This window comes from Leopardus geoffroyi, chromosome C1 (genome assembly GCF_018350155.1).
Source record: "Leopardus geoffroyi isolate Oge1 chromosome C1, O.geoffroyi_Oge1_pat1.0, whole genome shotgun sequence".
Classification (NCBI taxonomy): Eukaryota; Metazoa; Chordata; class Mammalia; order Carnivora; family Felidae; genus Leopardus; species Leopardus geoffroyi.
This window is the reverse complement of record NC_059328.1, coordinates 122,070,261-122,089,609: the sequence shown is the minus strand read 5'-3', so window position 1 is coordinate 122,089,609 and position 19,349 is coordinate 122,070,261. Positions and strand designations below refer to the sequence as shown.

Below are 19,349 nucleotides of genomic sequence, written 5' to 3'. Positions count from 1 at the left end.
GATTTCACTCTTCTCCTTCTAATCTCTTGACATTGTACCCTAATGGCCATGCTCTGGAAAGTATGACAGCCCTTTTACTGTAGTTGATACCAGTTAACTTACTGGGCCAGAAGGCAGGTATAGACAAATGAATAGTGGATCTGGTCACATGAATGATATCCAATATATTTCTTATTCTATTTCCTGAGAACTCAAAATAATTTCATGAATCTAGTTTGTCAAGGCATTGACAAATGCCGAAATTCAACTTGTTTGATGATGGAGATATGATAGAATGCAAATATAAACGAATGGTGACATGAATATGGTTTTATGCCATATCTCAGTCTTCAGTTACTGTTCTTAGTCTTTTTATCCCAATAGTGCTTTCACCTTCTCTCTTCACATTTGCTGACGGTCTGTGAAATCCTGACTTCATTGCTTCATCCTTTTTTTCCATTGCATCTGCTTCCCCTGGGACTAAACGGGTAACTCAGAAATAAAGAATTCTTCATGATGTTGATAAAACCCAACACACCGCATAGGAAAAAAATGTATATGTGCAATGGAGATTTCAAGGACAGATGTTTGTGGGTCACTGAGCCCACATCTCTACAGTTGGTTTCAAATAACACTCATTTATTCTAGAGGAACTTCTGCATTCTCATATTGCCCACTGGTGGTCACCAGATGGAGAAAGGCTTGCCTTCCTGATGATAAATGACTCGTTGGTGCCTAACATGATTATTCCTCGATTTACCGGAGCATTGTATCCCAAAGGAAAGCAGTATCCATATCCTAAGGTAAGTATCGTAGAAGCACTAGTTTGTTCTCTCTCTCTGCACCATTGACTTGATTGATAGTATCCTTGGTTCATGAACAAATTGTCTTTGCAGAAAAAAAGAAGCTTTTCCTACTGGTCAGCTGACTCATCTTTTTAGAGCTTGCAGTAGCCTATACACACTGTTCTGGTAGGAAGAGGTAGAGATGATTAAGGGCTTGGGAACGGTCACTTTTGCTGCATTTATTTCCCTTTGATGCTCTCATTCTTGTTTTCCCTCACCTTCCCAGTTAGAAAAAAGGTGAGAAGACATAAGGGGCAGCACTGATGCTAAGGCACAGGTTTCTCCAAAAGTACATTCTGTTTGTTAACATTTGTCATGTTCTAGTTGGTAATAGGTGTTATAAGGGAAGAAAAAGTCTCATGGTTAAATGAGTTGAAATTTCTTAGTCAAAAAAAAAAAGAAAAATCCAACTTCTCTCAGATTATTTCGTAGAGCATTTAATATACTATATGTTAATGTGTATTATAAATCTCCCATAAAAAATTGACTAAGCATAAAGTATCTCCAGTAAGGAATAGACTAAGCATAAAGAATCTCTATAAAGAATTTATTAGTATTAGTATTAACATCAGCATTATTTTGGCAGAGCATACTCTGGAACATACTTTATAACATGCTGGGGTAGAGCCATAGCCAGGCATGGCTAAGATAGATGGAATTGTTTTATTGAGTGAGGCAAATATGGAAATCTTGCCCAGAGAGCAAAACCATTTTCAAGTAGGGAGCAGGTTGCAAAACATCTGGAGTGTAACTGTTTTTTCTATTGTATGGCATTTTTGATACCTTAAGTTCTATTTTTAAAGGTGTATTTACCCCATGATTATATTACAAAGAAAAAGGCTCATAAGTGAGGACCCTTATGCATTAATCATGTAAAGATGTTTTATAGGAAAGTTTTTAAATTCCACTTTACACAGTTCACCTCTTAATTTGGTAAGAGATGGCTGCTAATTCGATTTAGAAGCTATTTTTAAGCCATTCCTTTCGTGTGTTGTACTTTATATTTCCCAAGCATGATAGGTTTTGTACCTTTCAACTTGTGCATTACATTAATTGGTCAGAGTATTGGACAAATTACCCATGACACATATTATTCTATACTTTCAGTGAAGGCATGGTCTGGGTAGGGGTGACTTTCTCTATTTTCCTCTCATCTACCAGACCCAAGTTACTCAAGATAGGGAAAGAGAGGAGAGGAGAGGAGAGGGGAGAGGGAGGACAGGGGAGGGAGAAAGGAAAGGAAAGAGAGGAAAGGAAGGAAGGGAAGGAGGGTGGGAAGAAAGGAGATGGAGGGAGGAAGGAAGGAAGGAAGGAGGCTGGCTTGAATATAGAGAGTCAGGAATAAGAAGATTGTTTACTCAGTGAGATTCTGTACCATCTGTTGTGGTTTTGTTTTTTGGGTTTTGTTTGCTTGCTTGTTTGTTTTCTCTCAATCTTGTCTTCCTTCCATAGACTGTAGGTAGTATTAAACGACTGGCTTATAGCTGAGAAAGGAGACTTGAGAGGAATCTAATTTTATGATTTTGAAATATTATGTATATGTCTTTTCTGGATATAAGTTAGAAGCCATATGTATTCTGTGCTCTTCAGGAGAAAATGGCAACCTGGCCTAACAACAAAATAATCACATTCACGAAGAGATTTTTATTGTACTTCAAGTACACAACTTATGACTTCTCTAATATAGATTTAGCCATGTTTTACGAATGACAGTTTGTTCCTATAAGGCATAACTGCATCTTTCCCCCAAAAAATGACTGAAAAGACTTCTCAAATGTATTAATTCTCACATCATTTGATTTACTTATGATAATGAAAATTCACCTGACAATTTAAATACAAAATGAAGTGGCATATTGTGAAAAGCATATGTGAATAGGCAAGATATTCACACACAACTGTTTAGTTTGTTCACTGCAAAAAGGAAATAAAATCAGCCCCAGGGAAGAAACAAATTTTTTGTAATTCATGTCCCAAGAGGAGTGGGGAATTGTAGGACTCACGCTAAGAACCATACGCAATAGGTGCATTTTCAAATTGCCTTCTCAGTTAGAGGCTGCTGGTGCTTGAACTGGGACACTCCTAGACCTCATAATTTTAAAAGACTGAGGCAAACACATAAACAAATAGAAATATCTGAGAAAATTTGATTTAGAAAATACTGGGTTGATAAATCTAGACGTTTTGTTATTAATAGGTTAATTATTTTATAATTCTCAATAATAAAGCTAGGCATAAAATAATCTTTGCTATTATGTAAATCATGTGTGCTAATAATATACTTCATATTTTCAGAGATAGTTTCACTATTTTTTTTCCTTATTTGGACTTCTTCACAATTGCCTCTATTTATAAATGGACAAACTGAGCTCTCTAAAAGGCTAAATCCTTCTATAAAAGTCAGAGTTATTTTAAGAACAGGGAAATAACTCAAATTTATTGATTCTGTCCCTCTTTGTAAAACTACCAGAGGTTAACTTATATATCTGAGGACATATCTGGAATAGAAATATCATCTTGTCAAATTAACAAATATATGTGTAGCTCTGTTTGCTCCATTTACTCCTAATGACTTAGTAAGATATACATATGATTCTTAGTCTCACACATGAGATAGATAGATGGATAGGTAGGTAGATAGGTAGGTAGGCAGGCAGAGAGAGAGAGAGAGAGAGGTGATGGATGGATGGATGGATACATAAGACATATAAATAATAGATACATAGCTAAAGACAGGTAATGCAAGGTAAAAGTCCTGAGTGTGTTAATTACCACCACTGAGGAGTATTAAACACAAAGAAACATTAGCTATTCTAGCAGCCATGCCAAGAGAAAGAATCATAAATCCTCGGGAGGTTTTTAGTAGGAATCCCTGCCCAGGTACTTAACACCATAGGACTGGAAGAAAGTAGGTCTGAGTTTGATCCTTGTTCTCAGAATAAGTTTCAGTATCATTTTGGATAAATTACTTAAACTTTGAAAGTCATTATTTTCCACTCTGGTTTAAAAAAAAACAAAACATTTGTCAGTTCTTCCACTAACAACTGTATTATTTTGATTTGCTCTTACTTTTGCAATAAACTTACAAAAAGTAGTACTTGAGACATTGAAGTAATTCATAGAGTTCACACTAAATTGTGCTTCAAATTAAACTAGATTAAAATAAGTGCAGCAAATACTCAATGTGGTCAGATTTACTAATGAAATACTTACACTAAACAAATATATTTGTATTTTACTTAATTCAGCATGATTCAGAACTCATAAAATACCCTATCATTAGCCATTCAGCACAAAAGAGATGCACAGTTCTATCTCAGTAACCTCAGGTTAATCTTCTTAATTAAAGCATTATCTCGTTTAATGACAATTTAGTTGCCAGTAAAATAAGGTTAATTATTATTGAGGCTTGTGTTTCAGAATTATAGAGGAAGGATTCTGTAGATATGCAGTCTTTCTGGAAAATGTGACTGTAAAAAGCAAATAGATGAACTCCTCTAATTTGCAAAGTATTGAAATGATCCAGATATTGAAAGGTGTGAATGAACTTGCAGTGTGCACTTAATTTCAAAACTCCATGGAGAGATAAAAATCTAATTGAGATTATAGACTGATGGACAGCTGAGTTTTGGAAATAGCTTAATATTTGTTTTTTATCTAAAATTGGCCACACGTGTACACAAATTTTAGTTTGTTTTCATGTAAAAGCTAACAGGGTTATTGGTGATCCCATACAGGTAGAAGCATAGCAGAGTTGCAATCATTAAAAACAAACAAATGAACAAAAAACTATCTTATGATATGGTAAATACCATCTGTGTCTTTGACAAAGTATGTCATAAAATTATTCATCATTGATATGAACTGACAAAAAATCAATTTAATTTCTCTTTTTCTAAATGAGTTTATTGAAAAATAAAAAGTAATAGGCACAATTTTTCACCAACTAGAAAATTCAATGTCTTTATGATAGCTATCTTTTTAATTTGCTACTATATACTGTTTTAGACATTTTTTAAACTTTAGACATTTTTAGAAATTACTGTTTTGTTATTCTATGTGACAAAACTATGAGCTATTTTTAAGCTACAGAAGGGAAACCTACTTTGACTCAAACTGCTGACTTGTGACATATTCTCAGAGAAGTATTGTCTCATTTTTGATAATCAAACAATACTTGAGGATCTTTAACATCTTGCCCATCATCTATATTCAGTAAATAGCAGTCATGTCCCATGACATGAGAAATGCTGGTTAAATCTTATTAAATAAGCCTTCCTGCCCTCTGGGTAATTCTGATCCAGGTTAACACCTTTGGTAACCACTGAACTGTAATATATAATATATACATGTATATATTACATATGTATCCAATATGTGTATATATGTATACAATATTATATATTATTTTATGTTATTATATATTATTATACATTATTGAATATATACATATTACTACATATACTAGCAATAATATATATTATTGAAAAAATATATACATATATATCAGTGTCTTATAAAATTTGCATACTAATTATAGCTATCTGAAAGTCTTGTTAAAACACAGAATCTTGGGCCCACAACTATAGATTCTAATTTTGAGTTTGTGTAGGGCCTAGTATTTGTGTTTCTAAGATGCCAGGTGATACTGATGGATACTTGCTGCTGGTCAAAGTTCAACACTTTGAATGGCACTACTAAATATTGTATCCCAGCTCTAATTTTTAGTACATGTGGTCAAACTAAAGAAATGGTTAGATTGAAAAAAATGTATAAGGCCATTTTTTTCAGGGAGGGTCATGACAATTAAATTGAAACAGTAGTGATGTGAAAGGGAGCTCCTGTGTGTGGTATAAAACTAAACTGTCCAAGACAGATGTGCCCAGAACTTGAGGGTTTTAAAACAATGAAAAACTTTATAAAATCTGAACCAGATCCTACTCCATGAGGCACGATCATAGCTTATCTTCCAGGAAGCCCTTCAGTATATGAACCATTGCCATCATCTCTCTTTATAGCATTGTTTCTGTAGTGGAAGACATTCCTGACCCCTTTCTTTGGCTCAGAACCTCTGACCTGTGTATGATACACTTCCACAGGTGTGCTAGTTATTTTTGTTTATTATTAAGACTTTATTTTTTAGAGCAGTTTAAGGTTCACAGCAGAATTGAGAGAAAGGGACAGAATTCCCATATGCCATCTGCACGCACACATGCATAGCCTCTCCCAATATCAGCATCACTCACTACAATGGTGTATTTGTTATAATTGATGAAGCTGCACTGACATATCATAATCACCCAAAGTCCATAGTTTCCATTACAGTTCACTTTTGGTGTTGTACATTCTGTAGATTTGGACAAATATATGACATGTATCCATCATTATGGTATCACAGAGTATTTTTCACCGCCCTAAAATTCCTCTGTGCTTCACCCATTCATCCCTTTGCCTTTCCCTCCATGCTAGTCATATTTAATAGCCTAATAACACAGTTCTCATGGAGCTATTACTGACTGTTGGTGGAATGCATTACGTTGCTTCTGGTCCTGTTCAACTTTGGGTTTTATCAATGCCAATTACTTGGACATGGATTTTTCATTCTCCTCTTTAAATCACTTTTATCATCCTCCTTAGATTTTGTCAGTCTTCTAATTTAACCCACTTTTAATTTCCTTGTCTTTCTTTGTATATCTCAGATAGCCTTCTCCTAAAACATCAGTCACACCCCAACAGCACATCGGTACTTTGTTCAGAAACACATTGCACCACCAGTAGTCAACTGATTCTGTAAGTCATTTATTCACATACACATTCTTGTATTCATTCCAAACTTCTTGGAATATATTGGTAAAAGGTCCCATTTCTTCCCCCTATGAGTTCATAGTATATTTAGAAAGACTTTGGAAACTATTGCCTAGGAATGAACTGACGCATAACTGCAGCAGGGAAGAGCATCCCGGGTTTACATGCCGGCTTCCTCAGTTATTAGATATCCCATCTTCCACTGTTTGCTTGGCTTCTCCATTGTCATCTGGAAAAGGGTTATAATTATATCTGAAGTGGGAAGTAGGAATATTTAGTAGGTTGATTAATGTAATGCCTTTACTATATACTGTGAGCCAGAAACATACTAATGCTCTAGGCTAGTTATTACCTATTCTTATCACTGTCTTTCTAATCCTCTAGCTCGGTACTTAGTGAGGGCAGTATGGTCTGTGGCCCACCACCTCTGAAGGGGCACTTGTACCCCATGTAGTGTTCACTACAGTTTAAAAAGGAAATCTAGGAATGTTTAATGCAATGGAAGGGATTAGGTATTGGGGAATTTTAAGCATGTGCTACCTAGATTGGCAGGTCGTCTTCTTCGTTTTCTTCTTCTTCTTCTTTTAATTAGCTAAGCTTTTCTCTCATTGCATTTCTTATCCTATAATGTAAGTAGCAGCTTGTTCTACTCATTGTTTTGTAAGCCAGCCCTTCTGGTGTTATCCTAGGGAAAGAACACAGTAGCGATGCCTAATGAATAAAGCCATCATGATTTTCCATCACCTTTAATTGTCTGACTAAAATGCTTGAGAAACAGCAATCTACAAAAACAATTGAACGCAATCAGCTTGTTGAATTTGAAATCATTTCTACTTTAGAGAAATTAAACTTTTTCCATATTCTAATGCAGAATTGTAAAGGAATCGAAACACTTTCCTTTTCAATATAATTTAATGCTTAATATGTTTGTATTACAACTCTCATTTTCTCAAAGGCAGGTCAAATGAACCCAACCATCAAATTATATGTTGTAAACCTATATGGACCAACTCATACTTTGGAACTCATGCCACCTGACAGCTTTAAATCAAGGTATGCAATCTCCATTTTATTTTTACTTGGAAATAGTTACTTTAACTTCAATTATCATTTTGTTGCAATTTAGAGAGAGGTGATAAGCTCAACAAATCCACTTGAAAATAAATCTGAGGTTGTCCCATTAGTGCAGGAATGAACTCATTCTGGATTTCTTGTTCTCAGGGAGCATTTAAAGTTTCCAAGTGATTGGCAGCACCACAAAATGACTAAATGTAATGATACTGAGAATTAGGCCTTTTGCAGGAGATGTGACAGGGAGATGGGAGCAAAGGATAATTTTCCATTGAATTTTCTTCCTGGAAATGCCTCTTTTAAAAGGACCTGAAAAAGAGATCTTCTTTAAAAGAGTACAGTCTTCCTAGAATTTGTGTGGTTTTTCCAGAAGAAATTCTCCCTATAACTTGGGAGTGATTCCCTAGGTTTCTTCTCCAGGCAGGGAAATGTAATGAGATGTTGTTTTAAAACATCCTACATAAGAAGCCTTCTTATTTAGGAAGTTTGAATGGAAATAGAAGAAACACTTTATGTGTCAGAAGCATAATTTTAATATTAGCAAAATTTCTAGTGGTGAACAGTGAATCAAATATCCATGTGGATTTTGAAATTCAGAGTGGTCTCAAACTTCAAGGGTGTTCTTTCAAATAGTGCAGCCCTTTAAAACTTTACAAAGGTCCTGGGGAAGGAATAGGTAGCTGACTTAGGAAAATACTTTCACGCTATATTGGATGATACGGGGCTAAGCTCAAACTTTGTTTTGATGCCATCAACAATCAGTCCTAGGGGATTGATTCACCTTTAAATTCCACTCAAACATTGATCCATCAATGTATTCAGGAAAATTTCATCAGAATTGGGGATTTTCACAGATATTATAGCTTGAAGTATGTGGAAATGTTTCCTACTTATAAAGTTATTAAAAATTTATGGAAGGCTTACACCAGTAGGGCACCCATAACTACCTAATATAATTTGTTCCTATTAGTGATGGAAAAGATGAGGCTCGGGGAGAAAATTGAACCCCAAGATTAGTTGGTAGCAGAAGTAGAAAATGTGGTAAAGCCTCCTACAAGTTACAGAGCATTTCATGCAGGTCATGATGGAAGACCTTACAGGACCACTGGAATTAACATTTAGAAGGCAATAGAGTTGGCCAAATCAGGTAGGAACTCTAATTCCGCACTCGGTCTGCTAGCCATGAAGGAATTAAGCACAGATGAAATAATGATGGAAGCCATTTGTATTTTATGTCCTGAGCTCTTGTCTTTTTCTTCAGTTTGTTTCAAAGCTCTTAATTAACAGAGAAAGTCACTAGACTGGAGTGTCTGAGTCAAATCTCTGCCATCATTTCATTAGGTGACCTTGGGCAAATCTCTCTCTCTCTCTTTCTCTCTCTCTCTCTGGGTCTGAATAACTTCATCTTAAAGTAATACACACACACACACACACGCACACACACACACACACACTTCATTTTCATTAATCATTTGAAATCTTTGAAGTGGAAGTCAACTTTACAATATCCAGTGTTCTTCTGAGAAAAAGTGGTGATTCTGGACATTGACCTTATAACCCCAGAGGCTGCTAGAGAGTTCACCCAATAGTATATAGCAATGTCACCAAACACAAAAATTCTTAAAGATAGAATCAATTGTCATTTATTGGGTTACTAGTTAAGTGTATGTCTGTAATATTTGAGGTACAATATGATAAAATTAGTCGCCCATGCCGAAAAGGGATGTGTGTATGTGTGTGTGTATGTGTGTATGTATGCATGCGCAATAATATAAAAGATCCCGCTAAAAGTGAGGAAGAATCTTGTGAAGAAAGATTTCTTAAATGTAATTCAGGTATGTTGATTTAGTGATGAATTTGGTCTACAATTTTGGGACAGTCATGTATTAACTTATGTATACAATGCACCAAACAATTTGGCTTTTTCTGCCTCATGGTCTTACATTAAGTGCATGTGAAGTGTACCAAAATGTATGATTTTTGTTGAAAAACTCAAGATCAAAATTTACTTTAAAACTGATACTTTAAAATATTTCTCCTGCTTCGGTTTTACAGAAATGTATTTCCTTACTCATTTGTTTCTGGTAGAGAGCTTCAATCCAGTTCACAGAGGAGTAATAAATGAATTTTAGATCATTTTAGAGCACTTGATGCTCTATGTATAGGTATTAGGTCCAGAGACACACAAACATGAACAAAATAAATATATCCATTGTGTGAATCAAACAAAGTTGCATTCCTCTAGCTTCACATAAGATGGAAACCAAACTTTTATGTTTTCTTTGATTTTGTTTTAGGATTATTAACATCTCTAATATATAGTACTTAGTATTTTAGCCATATAGAAATTAGCTAGAAAACTATAGTGCCCTCCTAATGAGAGATCTAAAAGAGTGTACTGGTTTTCATAATTGAATGGTCAGGGTCCTAAAAATGAACAAAATGGCACACTCAAGACGGGTAAGTGAAATGCAATTAATTAAGGGACTATTAACAAAAATGTGGGCAGGATTAAGGGGAAACACAAAGGATGGGAAAGCAATTTAAAGTCAGCTATCAGGGAAAGGTATGGTGGTCCCAGGACTAAAGGAATGAGACACAGGCTGTTATGAATCCAGAAGCCTGTAGTTCTGAAGAATAGGATGGACCAGTAGGATGTGTCCACAGATTAAGCAATTCAGTCACTGCCAAGCCATACCGTAATAGTGAGTGGGTCCCGGGAATTAATACCCTGAACTCTCTCTCCTCTCAACCTTTGAGTATCCTGCAGAGGCCTTCCACTGTCAAGGCATCCTCACTGTAGAGGCCAGCCTCTGGAAACTGCAGAGGGACAGTTGGAGAATGGACCTGGCAAACAGAGAGTATTCCATACAAATAATTTAAGAATATATTTGCTCTAAGAAGTTTATCATTGTTTAGGCATAGGTTGGAGATGTCCCCACCAGAACACAATGATTTTTCTGAAGCCACGTGAGAAGTGTTCCGTCTCTGTGTCTAGTACTATTTCTGTTTCTGTCTCTCTGCCTCTCTGTCTCTCTGAGTGTGTGTGTGTGTGTGTGTGTGTGTGTGTGTGTATGTCTTTAAATCTCTCTATTTCTATACAGTGTTCTGTCTGTGTCTGGTGCTGTTTCTATCTCTGTCTCTTTGCCTCTCTGTTTCTGTCTCTTCCTGTGTGTGTGTGTATGTGTCTTTCAGTATCTCTATTTCTATACAGACACATATACATACACACTCATATGCAAACATATACACACATCTATGATTTATCTGAACTGATGCATGTGCTTCTCCTGCAAACTTCCCATATTTTTCTTATGTGTACGGTGAGTCATGTAACTGCATTAGTGTACTTTGGACATGACGCTTACCTTTGGTAACACCTGTTTCCCTCTCTTAACTTATTTTACTTTTTCTCTTTCTAATTTTCTTTATCATGTTATTCTTAAATCTTTCTAAGCTAACTCAAATTCTTTTTTATATTAAAAAAATTATATATGTAAATATATAAAGTAAATTTTTGTTGTCAACTATCAGTACCAGTATTCTCATATTTATTAGTGACCGTATTCCTACAAATTCCAAGAAATACAAATCATTATTTTTTAATGTATAAATGTAAACAAGCATAAATTAATTTTATTAGTTTTATCCTTTCCCCATGCTCTGTTAAGACCATCATATGCTCTCTTTTTTGTGGAGTTTGTGTTGTGTTCATAACATATGGTTTCATAGTACCCATATCATTTGAAATTCTATTTAAACTCTCAGTAGCGGAATACCCAAATAGTTAATTTACCCCATAATAATTTATATATCTACTCCTTTTTTGGGTATGCTATCTAAACATCTACTATATTTTTATAATATCTTCAGATCTGCACAACGGCAATCAATACATGACTCTTATTCAATTGCTCTGTGTATTTATGAACTATCTTTTTTTTCTTTTTCTTTTTTTCCACTAAATTTGAACCTCATATATGACCATCTCCTAGCTTTTTTTTTTCCCTCTCGTAAAATCACTATCATGACAATAATAATAATTGAATATATATGTGCATACCATATAGGGAGGAAGACTTATAAATAGAAAAAGGGTCTCTTAGGCCTTGAGCTACCTTATAAGCTCGTATTCTTTCATTCCCGTTCCAAAGAGCAAGGTTTGTATAGAATTTGAAGACGTTAGGTCATTTGTTTTGGTCTGTTGATTCTTTACTTGGTTGATTGATTAATTGATTCATAATAACTAATGTTCATAATTATAATAGAAATATGTCCCCAGGGTAGAATCAGCATTTGGTAGATCTTCCCTTCAGCCAGATACTTAAACTCTACTCAAAGAATGTAAAATAAATTTCTATCCATTTATATGGTTTTAAAAATAAAAGGATACCATAGCTTGGAGAAAGGCATAATTTCTTTTCCTTTTTCCTTCCCCCATACTTCTTTATTTTTTCAAAAAGCATATTTGTGATTCAGCTAAAGATCTTTTATCAAACAAATTCAGATCATGAATGAAACTTTTCTTCAACAGTAATTCAGCTTATACTGTTTAATTATTGCCTGTGTTGATTCTTCAGAATGTAGCACAGTAGGAAATAAGATAATGCCCCTTCATGAACATTCCAGACCCATTTGGGAGTTAGATGATTCACCTCATCTTTTTTTTTAGGTTTATTTATTGATTTTGAGAGAGACAGCAGCCTCACTCTCTTATGAGTGGAGGAGGAACAGAGAGGGAGAGAAAAAATCCCAAGCAGATTCGTGCTGTTAGCACAGAGCCAGACACAGGGCTTGATCTCATAAGCTGTGAGATCGTGACCTGAGCCAAGATCAAGAGTTGGCCACTCAACCTACTGAGTCACCCAGGTTCCCCCGATAATTCATCTCATCTTAAGGGGAAGTAACATTTTGTAAATTTTTACACTATGAGTGTAAGGTATTATAAGCATTCCTTATCTTTACTGGAATTTATAAGTAAAATTTTAAAAATATATATTTAAGTTCTAGGCATTTTCCAGATTGTTTTGAGGAAGTGATTATCCTTTGTATTCAGATATCTCCAGGCTGAGGAGAAACAGTAATGTTTTATCTGTAGTTTCTCCTTACTCTGTGTCTTTGACTTGCTAGTTTGTCCTTCCTGTATCGTTGAAGTATGTCTAGTCTATACTGTATCTTTTTTTTCTGCCAAGGAATGTTGTTTCTTCCAAGAGAATCAAGTTAATGACAATTTCTCTGTTCATAGAAATGTCCTAAGTGACCCTTCTTACAAGTAATGCATAGCTATTAACAGAAGTCTTTGGAATTGACTAGCAATGAGTTGGTCACGCATGCCATGACCATACAGTTATGGGTTGAGATCCCAGACTATCTGGAAGAGAGAGAGTTTGGTGCCACTATATACGTACAAAGATTATGTTGTGAACTTGGAGTAGTGATTGGACAGGAAGCCAGTGAAAACGCAGGTGTGACTTCTAGCATAGTACCTGTCTGCTGATGATGATGGGGCCTCCATTCCACGTGCCCTTGTGAACAATTAGATCTTCTGTGCCAGACCACCCAGCTGATAGAAAGTCTTTCTTGACTTGAGTGCAATCCCTCTAACCTGCTTGTCTCTGTCTCTGTGGCTCAAGAGGATGAACTCCTCGAGGACTTCCTGGGTAATCCAGAGCCATGGAGACTAGGAACAAGCAGGAAAGCCAGTTGTAAGGAAGGGACACTTCCGCTGGTCACTGGTCGTGGGACACCAGATCTAATGTGTTCCTGAGATGGATTTCCAGGAGGACATCAGCAGCAGGCAGGCCAAGGAGTGTGATTTCCAGGTAAGGGCCCTTCCCTATTCCCTCATTTGAGGAAGCCTGATTGCTTATGAGCAAACTAAGGAGAAGTGCACCTAGGATCCTGAGACAAGGAAAGAAAGAATACAGGGTGTGACTTACTTCTTATGTGCGAAGCTTTACTTTAACTTTCATTTTAGATAATCACAACACTTTATCGTGGAAATTTCAGTGGTTTGAAGTTACCCCTGATAAACCTTATAAATTCAATTTTGGGGAGAACTCTCATCTTTCAGATTATAAATAAGGGTATATCCTAAGATAGATGGCATCACAGTAAATTGTGCTTGTAGGCATAAGACACATTACATACAAACACACTAATCACATTATCTAATCAAAGAGAAATGTTAAGTGGTATGAATATAAATTATTTTAACTTTATTTTACACCTAAATTAGTGTTCCCCTTTAAAAATCACTTATTCACCAGATTTGCACTGGTTGAATTTCAGTTGTTTTACTAACATGAAATCCTTGTTAAAAGTCAAGATTTTCTACTGTAGATAATAAATATGTGTCAATGTCTGTGAAGACATTATAAAGAGGATGTTCTTGCAACATTACACTTGAGGGCTACTTTGGAAGGGAAAACCCTTAAGATGAATATTGAAATTATGTTTGTTGTGGCCGCTGTTAATTATTTTAAAAATTGTTCATGTTGGTTGTCATCTCATTTGGCACAATATATAATATTACTCACTTTAGCTAATTAAGACAAATTTCTGATTGGGTTTGAAAATTTATGTATGCCAGTTCTATCTAGATTTTTCTATAAATTAACCTCTGTGATTTTGTAGCCTGTGGTCAGTTGTTTACAATAATCACACTATTTTTTCTTGAAAAAAAATCACACTATTTTTTAACTTTAATTGTGAATAACATTTGCACCAATTAATCAGAAATATATATTGCCAGGATTCAGCATTTCTTTTCCTGATTATAGTATCCACTATCATTTTGTTCCATGCTAAATCCTCTAGAGAAATCTATTAGAGGTTAGTACCTATATTTCCCCCTTTTTGATATTCACACTGCTGAACATGATAATGCGTGCAAAATAGTTTAAACAAAACACAGTAAAAATGAACAGGGCATCATTCTTTGAAGAATCCCAAAGACTGATCCTAAACCAGTTGCATATTTGATTCAAAGTTGCCTTTGTTAGCTATTTAGAGAACTTCATGTAATGATTTCAGTGGGTTTCTTGGCAAGTTTCAAGTGAGACTTAGCTGGTGTTGAAGGGTGCCAGATGTCTTGAAGAGATTGCTGAAGAAAATATGGCAGGGTTCACTGTATGATAAGTTTTGCTTGCCCTTCTACTGACGTCTTCACTCTGATGGGCTGACAGGTTTTCTGGAGAAAGTGGTAGTTATTCAGTAATGTTAGAAACGTAAGATTCATGTAACTAAATGTCTAACCCACCTTTGTCTAAGGACAGGTGATTTGTATCACAAAGCTTTTCTCCCATAGGTGGTTTTTTTCTAAATCACATAAAAACTGGGTGGATTAATTTTAAGACAGTGCTTATGGATGGCACTTCTCAAGCCATTTCTAAATCACCTCATCTATTCTGAAACTGGGCAAATTTGTTGGAAAGTTTTTTTTTCCTTTTTATTGTAAATTGAATCACTGTTGACAATTGTATTTTGTCTGTATGGGTTGAGGATTTTTTGATACAGTGTGTAATTTCCTAAACATAAAATCTACAATGAAAGAAATATATACTAATTATAAGAGGAAAAAAATACAAGCTTTCCCAATCTAGAAGTAGCCTTAGAACATTCTGGGCCCCACTAATTAGCATCCTCACTATACCAAAGGTTCAATATCCCTCATCTCCCTCATTTTGATTTCTTCATTTTAAACTGTTTTAAATAAGATTTTAAAATTATAATATATGTATATGTATATATTTGTGTGTGTGTGTGTGTGTGTGTGTGTGCGCATATGTGTGTAGAATAAGATTGGCCCCTGGGTAAAGTGAAATAACACAGAGATCATGTATAAGAAAAAATTGTGAAATCAAAAATAAGTTTTGCCTTTTAATTAATGGTTGCATTTTTTACAAAAATAGAATATAGCTTAAAAAATTATGCTTATTGCACCTGTTAGTGTTAATCAATAGAAAATTTAAAAATATATGCATAAATGTCTATCACCTTGATTATTTTATTTTTCCAAGGATTTCCTTTCTGGGATATCATTCACTTTCAAATTTATTCTCAAATTTTCTGTATATTTGTACCTGTATGTATATGTACATGTGTTAACATACATATACATATATTTGTATTTATGTGTGCATGAGTATTCAGAACAGCAGATGTGTATACGTACATAAATAGAAATTAATGTGATATGGCATCCTTATAGTGTTTCATTTATCCTTATATATAAAATAACAAGTGTATATTATTGGTACCATACAGGTTCTCTGGCTCTAAATGTAAATTTTAATTTTGTTTCCGAACTAGAGAATATTATATCACTATGGTTAAATGGGTAAGCAATACGAAGACGGTGGTCAGATGGTTAAACCGGCCTCAGAACATTTCCATCCTCACGGTCTGTGAGACCACCACTGGCGCTTGTAGTAGAGTGAGTATAATTTACTTTTCTTTCATGCCTCAAATGAAGTATTTTATGCTACTCACAAAGGGAAATCAGGCAATCCATTGTACAAAGACCAATATTTAACTTCCAAAGGTAGTTGGGAAAGAGTCCTTCTATTAGGAGTATATATTTTAATCCATAAATCATCTACACTTTGAAGTGAGAAATATAAGCAAAAGAGAACAAACCAAGATTTAAAAAAAAAAATGAATTCTTGTATTAAGGGGATTCTAAATCACATTAGTTTAATTCTGAAATAAATTTTTCTCTCCATAGTTTGACTTTGATTAACTTGAGAATATAGAATATTTTTCCTGTTTTCTTCAAACACATTCCAAAATTCAATTTCTATGGTCATTCAGATTAGTCTTATAAAATAATGGACAGTATCTATAGTTTTAAATTAAGTAAGAAGAGTAAAAAATAAAATGGTCCTTGAACCACTGTGATTTTGAAAGCTGGTTGCATTTCTATTTCTATAATCAGTTTTTATAACTCTGCAATAAATCCTGTACGTGTAATTTTTAAACTTCTTTAAAGAGAGGAATACTACAATCAGTTTAAGTTGCTCTATTGTACGCTTCTATTGTTACTTGCCAAAGTATTCCCAATTATTTAACAACAGAAATTTTCAAACTTCTGTTTCTAAAATTTTTTTGATGTTTATTTATTTTTTAGAGAGAGAGGGAGAGAGAGGAGAGGAGCGAGAGCAAGCAGGGGAGGGGCAGAAAGAGAGGGGTGTCACAGAATTCCGAAGCAGGCTCCAGGCTCTGAGCTGTCAGCACAGAGCCCGATGCAGGGCTCAAACCCACGATCTGTGAGACCATGACCTGAGCCAAAGTTGGACACTTAACTGGCTGAACCACCCAGGCGCCCCTCAAACTTCTGTTTCTAGACAAGATGGTGTACATGTTGATAGTCTAGCATCTCTGCTGTTGCCAACTATAAAACTATACAAAATGTATTAAACAACTATTCTCAGACAATAGCAGGATAAGGACATAAATAGTGAAATAAAATAAATACAGAGGATAAGCCTACCTTTCTGTGGGGGCTACTTTGAGATCACAGTGCAAGTTAATGAGGCCCTAGAAAAGCACAGTGGTATCACTGATATAAGTAGGCAGGGAGAATCAGTTTGAGACTGTTGTGCTGGCTGAAATTTGGAGGACAAGTACCACCAGATTTGGAGTTGCAGAGAGAAGAGCTCTCTGGCAATCCATGTAGAGGGACTCTCAAGACTGTAGCTCAATGCTTAACTGTGCAAGTACATGACACGCTTCACACAGAGAAGCAAAAGGAGAATCTGCAGGTTGCACAAGGCTTGGAGACTTTGGAGTGCTCAGCAGCAAACATAGAGCACTCTCACTGAAAACCCTTTGCATTCAACTCACAGCCCAGAAAGAAAATGCATTAGGAATAAGGTTGTTCTGTACTCTTTACAATAAACCTTTATATCCAACCTGGGAAGGATGAAGTGCATGCCTATAAATTAGCTGTCTTCCCAGAAGATAGTTTACTCTTTTAAAAGGAAAATTAAAATTTAAAATATCAATTACACAATCAAAACATACTATATATGTAGAAAAATAGAAAATGTAACCTGCCTGCCTCTCACCCCCCTGCCAAAATATTTATAAAAGCAGACTTACACACAATAGAGTTACTAAAATTAACAGATACAGATTTTTTAAAAATCTGTTTGAAAGATAGTTGGTAAATTAAAGGGTGGCCCTAATTAATGAATAGATGAGACATTTCAGTAGGTAAATAAACTGTAAAACAGAGAACAATGAAATTTCAGGAACTAAAAACAACAGTAACAGAAATGAGAAATTGTCTGGATGGGTTAAAACACAAACTGGACACTGTTGTTGTCAGGGAAATAAAAACAATTCAAACTGAAGTCCTGAGGAAAAAAATGACTGGAAAAAATAAATGAACAAAGCCTCAATTACCTGTAGAACAATATGAGCTGATGTATATGTATGATGGAATATACACAGAAGGCAAGATATGAGATATTGTGGCAGGAAAAAAAAACAAATTAATGACTTAAGGGGCACCTGGGTGGCTCAGTCAGTTAAGTGTCTCACTTCGTCTCAGGTCATGATCCCACGGTTTGTGGGTTCAAGCCCCACATCGTGCTCTCTGCTTTCAACTCAGAGCCTGCTTGAGATCCTGTCACCCTCTCTCTCTGCCCCTTGCCCACCCCCCCTTCTCTTTCTCAAAAATAAATAAGCATTTAAAAAAAGAAATAATGACTTAAAATATCCCAAATTTGAAACAAAATAAAAGTAAACATTAACCTATATATCTAAGAAGTTAGCAAACCCCAAACAAGATAAAAACAAAGAAAATAAGTAGGCACATAATATTCAAATTATTGCAAACCAAAGATTAAGAGGGAAAAAAATGAAAACAGCTTGAGAGAAAAATCTATTACATATGGGAGAATATAATGATGAAAATTACTGCCTCTGTGTCATCAGAAACAACATAAGCCAGAAAGCAGTGGAATGCATTTTTAAAGGACTAGAAGAAAAACAGTGTAAACTCGAAGTCTATGTCCTATGAAAATAACTTTCAAACATGAAGACAGACATTTACAGATGAGTAAAAACTGAGATAATTCATCACAAGTAGATCTGTATAAATAACATCAAATTAAGTTATTCAGTCTGAAAAAAAAATAGCACCAGATGGAAACTCAAGTCTAAATGAAGGAAAGAAAGGTGCCAAAAATGGTAAATATGTGAGTAAAATAAAAATGTCTTCTAGTTTTTTTTATATATTCTAAAAGGTAATTGATAATTTAAGTAAATCAAAACTATCAAACTAAAAGGCTTGTACACAGCAAAAGAAATAGTCAAGAAAATTGAAAAGCCGGCCTATGCAATGGAAGAATATACTTGCAAATCCTATATCTGATTAGGAGTTAAATCTAAAATATATAATGATCTCATATAACTCAATACCAAAATAAAACAAAAACAAAAAAATCTAATAATCTCATTTAAAAATGGACAAAGGACCTGAATAGACATTTTTCCAAAGAAAGTATTCAAATAGCCAACAGGTATATGAGAAGATGCTCGGAATCACTAATCATTAGGGAAATTCAGTCAAAACCACAATGAACCTTACACTTGTTAGAATGGCTATTATCAAAAAGACAAGAGATAAATAGAATCAGG

General features: G+C 34.9%; 1 protein-coding gene across 3 annotated transcripts in view; it reads left to right on the top strand.

Annotated features, from left to right (window-relative positions):
• Positions 1–19,349, top strand: part of DPP10 (dipeptidyl peptidase like 10) — a 1,361,034-nt gene that overhangs the window by 1,246,299 nt on the left and 95,386 nt on the right. For all 3 annotated transcript variants that reach the window (XM_045479564.1, XM_045479563.1, XM_045479565.1), the window contains exons 9-11: positions 628–782; positions 7,585–7,682; positions 16,014–16,137. In XM_045479564.1, coding sequence (XP_045335520.1) covers positions 628–782; positions 7,585–7,682; positions 16,014–16,137 — 377 coding nt within the window. The remainder of the gene's footprint in view (positions 1–627; positions 783–7,584; positions 7,683–16,013; positions 16,138–19,349) is intronic.